This window comes from Nothoprocta perdicaria, unplaced genomic scaffold (genome assembly GCF_003342845.1).
Source record: "Nothoprocta perdicaria isolate Ctin4 unplaced genomic scaffold, notPer1 scaffold_408, whole genome shotgun sequence".
Classification (NCBI taxonomy): domain Eukaryota; kingdom Metazoa; phylum Chordata; class Aves; order Tinamiformes; family Tinamidae; genus Nothoprocta; species Nothoprocta perdicaria.
In genome coordinates this window covers 46136-52216 of record NW_020455653.1, presented here as the reverse complement: position 1 = coordinate 52216, position 6081 = coordinate 46136, and the positions used below count along the sequence as shown (strand labels likewise).

The window sequence follows — 6081 nt, the reverse complement described above, 5'->3', positions numbered from 1 at the left end:
CGCGGGGTTGGACGGCCACTTGTGCCCCCGAGGGGGCTGTCAGGGGACCCCTGGGGGGGGGGCAGCAGCCCCCGCCAGCCCCTCGCCCCCCACAGCGCCTGCCGGGCCAGCAGACCCCCTACCCGCCCTTGGTGACTTGTTAGAGCTGCCTCGGACTTTGCTGGACGGGCAGGGAGGCGTGTGGGGCTTGCAAAACGCTGCAAAATCGCTCAGAACAGGATCTCTCCATCCCGGCCCCCGAGGGTTTTGACATCGCAGGGGGGTCGCGGGGGAGTGTGGCGCATCCTCCCTTCGTCGGGGAGCGTCTCGGTGGGGACCGGTGCCGACRGCCAGACTCCCCTTTGCTGCTCCCGGTTCTTTGCCAGGGCGGACCCTGCGCCGGGACCTGGGACTGGAGCCGATCCGAGGACACCCTGAGGTCCCCGAAATAAATTTGGGGCGGTGGGGGGGTCCTGGGAAAAGGAGCCTGTCTTGTAGCGCTCCCGCCGTCGGAGCCCTCAAGATAAACATGGCTCGAAACCTTTGTAATTGGGATGGGGAAACGTGACCTCTGACCCGCCGGATACGTGTCACAACCGCATCCACTTTGATTCCTGGAAAGGCGGCGCAGAGCGACAAGGTCCCCGACGGGCTCCGCGTCCCGTCCCGACGGGGCGGTCAGGGGCACCACGCGTGACTCACCCCCCCACACACACACCGGTGGCACTTGCAGATGCAGAGCGGCAGGACACCCCCCCTGCGCCCCCTCCCCTCCCACCACTGCCCCCCGGGGCAGTCGGGGGCGCCAGGGGCTCGGGAATCAGGGGGCGGCGGGCAGAGAGGGGACCCACTGGCGAACGGAGGGGGTCGGGGGCAGTCGGGGGGCTCCTCTGCTCGGTGCTGGTTGCCATTCTCAGCCCCTCCGGATGGGTGGAGGCGGCTGCCCCCGTTTCCGACGGCAGGGAGGGGGGAGGCCGCCCTACCTTCAAGCTGGGGCTCGCAGCTCCCCCGGCCCGAGGCTCCCCGCGGGACAGGGGGTCCCTTCCGCGCCGTCCAGCCCCTGTCCTGCCCGGGAGGGGCTGGGCCAGCCCGGCGGTCTGCTCGGGGCCTCAGCGCGTGCCCGCCCCCCAGCGCTCCCCTCCTCCCCATGCCGCTCCTGTCCTCCCCATGCCGCTCCTGTCCGGCCCCCCAAACCGCCCTGGCGGAGCCCGAGGGATCCTGAGCCCGGGGCCGGCACCCCGGGCTGCGCTCGGCGAGAAGCCCCAGAGCAGAGCTGCGTGCGGAGGGGTTAACCTCGCCCCTTTGAATAACGCCCTTTCGGCCCCCTTTGCTCTGTCCCCGCTTCCTCCGCCGTCTGTAGCCGCGATGTGGCCGCTCTGCGCGGCCCGTCGGGGGCTGCGGGCCGGTTCTGCCGTCGGGGGAAACCGCGGAGCGAGGTTGGGGGGAGAGGGAGACGGGGGGCGCGGCGCGGTAGCGGGAGAGGTGAAATGAAACTGGGACGTGTGGGATTTCCCGCGGGCCTGGCAGGGTGTGAGTGTGTGCTGCGTGTGAGTGTGAGTGTGTGTGTGAGTGTGTGTGCGCGCACGTGCAGCCTTAGGTGCCTTCCCCCCGACGGCAGCAGCGACGGGTCGCGCTGGCCCCGCGCAGCCCGTGCAGGGCGGAGGGGTCTTTGGGGAACGGATTATTGACCTCGGGGAAGAAGATTTAAGTGTCTGGTTCAATTCCATAGGAAAGGGAAAGGAAAGGGAGGAAGAGGGAGACAGACAGAGAGAGGGAAAAAATATACATACAAAACAAAACAAATGTGAGAAAGGGAGAGGGATTTGGGCTCTTTAGATGGCGCTGTACAACGTTTATTGAAACCTCCCGGCTCCCGGGCCTGCGGAGAGCAGCGGCGAAGCTTCGGCGAGCAGAGGAGGCCCGGCCGGCGGGGAGGGAAGGGGGCAGCGGGGAGGGGGTAGAGGGGCAGTGTTTGGAGACGGGGGTGAGAACAGGGGGGCTGCCCCACTGCATGCAGGTGCCGGCAGGGCCAGCGCCTCCGTCCGAGGACGGCGACAGCTCATTCCGGGGCGGCAGCGCCCGCCAGGAATGGTTAAAAAGCAACCACACAAACCCCCAAAACACACGAAAAAATAGCAAAGCAAAACAGCACAACAAAAATAAATTACCAGACCCAGCCTGGTGCTGCCCCGCTGCTCCCGCCGCCCGCACCGGCGCCGGGAAGGGGCCGCATCCCGGGCGCGGAGCCGCCGCAGGCCCCGGGGCTCCCCCGGCCGTGGCCTCTCCGGGCCCAGGATCGCGGCGTCCTCGGGAGCAAAGCGGGGAGCCTATTGGAGAGGGATCCCAGATCCTGCTCCTGCCCCACCGGCTCCGCGGAGGGGAGCAGGGCTCGGAACGGAGCAGGAAGGCAGAGCAAAAGCGCCCGAAAGCCCCGCGCCTTGAACCGGGCCCCTGCGGCCGCTCGGCCCCGCCGCGGGCCCCCCGGCCGGGCAGCCCCGCGCCGGCCTCCCCCTCCGTCTCGTCCCGTCGGGGCAGCCCGAGGGCCGCCTCGCAGCCGCGGGGATCCCAAACGGGACGGGGTAGGTGCAAAAAACACAGTGGGGAGCGGGGCTCCGCGCTGCTGCGCACACCGACGGGCGCCCTTAAAACGGCCGGAACGGCGGGGCGCGAGAGGCGGCTGCGGGTCGGGGTCCCCCCCAGCGCCCCGCTGCCCTTCCGGCCCGGCAGAGCCGCGGGATGTGGGGAAGACAGCGGGGGGCCCGCCCCACCGCGAGTGGGGCAAGGAGCTGTCAAGCAGAGCCCTTCTCAGCACGTCCCGCAGCTCTAAAGCGCCAGGCGGCTTCAGTTATTTTCCTCCGGGATATAATAGTACAGCTAATAAGAAGCGGGTTTTATTTTTCCTTAAAAAATAAAAATAATAAAAAATAAAAGCGGGAGAGAGGCGAGAGAGGAGAAACAGCGACCGAAAAAACCTTTTTAAAAAAAAAATACTCCAGCTAAAAGAAAAAAAGGAGGGAAAAAAGAAAAAGAAGAAAAGAAAATAAAGAAAAACGGGAAAAAAAAAAAGAATTGGAGAGTATTTAAAACAGGGAATGATTGGTTTTAAAATGTCGTAATAATCTATCGAAAAGGATTAATCAAGCCAACGAAATGGCACCACATAAACAGCACATTGTGCATATATATATAAATATAAAATACATTTATATATATACAAGCATGTATACACCAAATTAAAGAATTACAGTCAGCCTGAATCCTGAACACAGTCTACACTTTATTTCAGACTACAGATTTCTGAACATAATAAAATCTTTGGCTTGTAGCGGCGGGTTCAGTCTCGCAGTCTGTGGATCAGATTTTTTTTTTCCTCGGGAAAAAGAAAAAAAAAAGAAAAAAGAGACAGAAATTCACACACACACAAAAATAAAAATCAAACGAAAGATCAGGAAAGTGACATTTACTGTAAAGCAAGAGCAACGAACATCGAAAGGGAAAGGAAAGCAAACAAAACAAACGAACAAACAAAAGAGACGAGAAGAGAGAAGGGCAGAGAGAAACTGTCCAGCAAATAGAGATCGCTACACATATTCCTTACCTGAAATTAAATATATACAAGGTCATATGCTGTTTGGCTATATAGAGATTTTTTTTTGTAAGTGTTCATATTATTATTATTAATTTTTTTAAGTGGAGTCCTTATACTATGGATAGACAATAGATCTGGTTTTAAATAGCACCTGTGCGCGCAGGGCTCCGCGGGGCGCCTACTCGCTCTCCTCTTTGTCCTGCACCGTGGTCGTGGAGTGGTTGTAGAGTCCCTGGGCCATGAGGTGCAGCGCCAGCCCGTTCTTGATGCCCGTCGCCTTCTTGATCTTGGCGCGCTTGTTCTGGAACCAGATCTTGATCTGCGACTCGTTGAGGCTGAGCTCCTGCGCCAGGCTCTGCCGCCGCTGCTCCGTGATGTACCGGTTGGCCTGAAACTCCGCCTTGAGCCGCTGCAGCTGCTCGGCCGTGAAGGCGGTGCGCGGCCGCTTGTCCTCCTTCTCGCTCTTCTTCTTCTTCAGCTTCCTGGTGCGCGGGCCTGCGGGCAGGGCACACACGCGCCGCTGGGCAGGGCCGCGCAGCGCTCCGCGCACCGCGAGCGCGGGGGACGGGGGCAAAAGGGGACGCACCCCCCGCCGCCCCGGCCCCCTCGGACGGGGCACGTTGGGGCCCGGCTCTTGGAGGGCTGGGGCGTGCGAGGATGCGCGGGAGCGGAGCGGCCCGCGGCAGCGCGGCCCGGGCGGCAGCGCGGAGGCCCCGCGGCTCCCCCGGCCTGGCCGTAAGGAGGGGACGGAGCTGCACGGGGGGCTGCCCATGGCCCCCGCCTCCCCCGGCCGCCGCCGCCCCGCTCGGAGCAGGCCCGGAGCCCCGCGGAACGAGGAGCCTTCCCGGAGGGAAGCGGGAGCCCCGCGGCCGCCAGCGCGGAGCCGCCGCAGCGGGACCGGGACCGGGCCGGGAAGCTGCGGGCCGGGCCGGGAGGCGGCGGGCCCGGTCCCGCACAACAAAGAGCAGCCGCTGCCGTCCCCGCTCCGCGGGCCGGAGGCTCCTGCGCCGTCCCCACGAACGGGCAGGGCAGGCGCGAGTGCGCGGCGCCCGGCGGGACGCGCGCGGCCGGCAGCGCGGCCCGCGCCGTGACAGCTCTATCAGCCGTCAATCAGGGCCGTCAATCAAAGCGGCTTTTCTGGSTTTCAAGGAGCCCGACGTGTCAATAACGACGAGCGAGGCGGCTCGGGCCGCGAGCGCCGCACGCACCGGCCGCCCGGAGCTGCGCGGGGCCTACGGGCCGCAACGGGCGGCACCGGGAGCGGGACCGGGCCTCGCTGCGCTGGCAGCGCCTCCGGACCGGGCCGCACCGGCCAGCGCCGCGTCCCCCCGGAGCGCCCGGCCTGCACCAGCCCAGCGGAGCCGGCCCTGGCCCTGCCGGCGGGCGCCTGCAGCCGGCCCGGCATCGGGGCAGCGCCTCTTCGCTGTGCCCGTCATTATGTGTATATATATATATATATGTATACATACACATACACATGCACATAGATATATACACACACACACACACATATATACACACCATATATAAATAACTAGAATTAAAATAGTAACAGTGATAAAATAAAGGGCCTGGCGGTGTCACTTCAGGGGAAGGGGAGGACAAGCCCGAGGCGAGAGGCAGAGCGAGGGCTGGGAGCCCAGAGCCCGCAGGGCGGCTCGTCCGGGGCTGCCCGCGGCCGGACACCCCCTGGGCCGCCCGCTCGGCTGCTCCGCGCGGCCTAAGGCCGGGCCGGCTCCGCCGCTTCCCTCCCCGCGCTCCCCCGGCCGCCTGCATTATAAAAATAAAATAATACTGACCACCGCCCCCCCAGCACTTCCAACACGGGCCTGAGATCTCCCTCTGCACCCCCCTGCAGCCCCTGCACGACCATCGGCTCGCAGGGAAAATAAAAACAACAACAACAAAAAAGAGAAAGGTTGGAAAAGCGAACGAGCAGCAAAGTCTGCTGCCCTTCCTCGCCGTTGCTGCCAGGCCGCTGCCGCGGAGCCCCGGAGCAGAGCGGCGCGGGAGGGGGGCAAGGGACAGGGATCCACCCCCCAACCCCTCCAGCTCGCCCGACTTGAATGCGGAGCCGGGCCCGGGGTTGGGGACCGGATCGGGACCCGGCGTCACTTTCAAATTCGGAGAAGTGCGGGGGGGGGGGGGGTGCGTTTCCTCTCGCCCTGTGTGACCCAGGACCCCTCTTCCTCTTCCCACCCGAGGCCAAGTCCTCGGCCGGCCGGGAGTCAAAGCGAGGCGGGGGAAAATGGGGAAAAAAAAAAAAAAAAAAAAAGAGACGGGGTTGTGGCACGAGCACCCTTGCCCGGATCTTGCGCGCTCGCTTACCCGAGGACGGTCTGTCCGAGTAGCGCGTGCAGTAGACCCAGGCGGGCCACACGAGCGGCTGCTGCGAGTCGGGCTTTATCCCGGGCGCGGCGGCGTTGGAGCCCATGAGGAGGATGGCGGGGCTGCCGTGCTCGCCGTACTTGGGCGCGTGAGTGTCGCCGTCGGGCGCGCGGGCGGCGGGGCTG

General features: G+C 64.1%; 1 protein-coding gene across 1 annotated transcript in view; it reads right to left on the bottom strand.

The window, feature by feature from the left end:
- Window positions 1-3388: 3388 nt before the first annotated feature.
- Window positions 3389-6081, bottom strand: part of LOC112952751 (homeobox protein engrailed-1-like) — a 13186-nt gene continuing 10493 nt past the window's right edge. The window contains exons 2-3 of the mRNA XM_026045652.1: window positions 5897-6078; window positions 3389-4063 (exon numbers count right to left, since the gene is read on the bottom strand). Of these exons, the coding sequence (XP_025901437.1) occupies window positions 3747-4063; window positions 5897-6078 (499 nt within the window). The 3' untranslated portion in view covers window positions 3389-3746. The remainder of the gene's footprint in view (window positions 4064-5896; window positions 6079-6081) is intronic.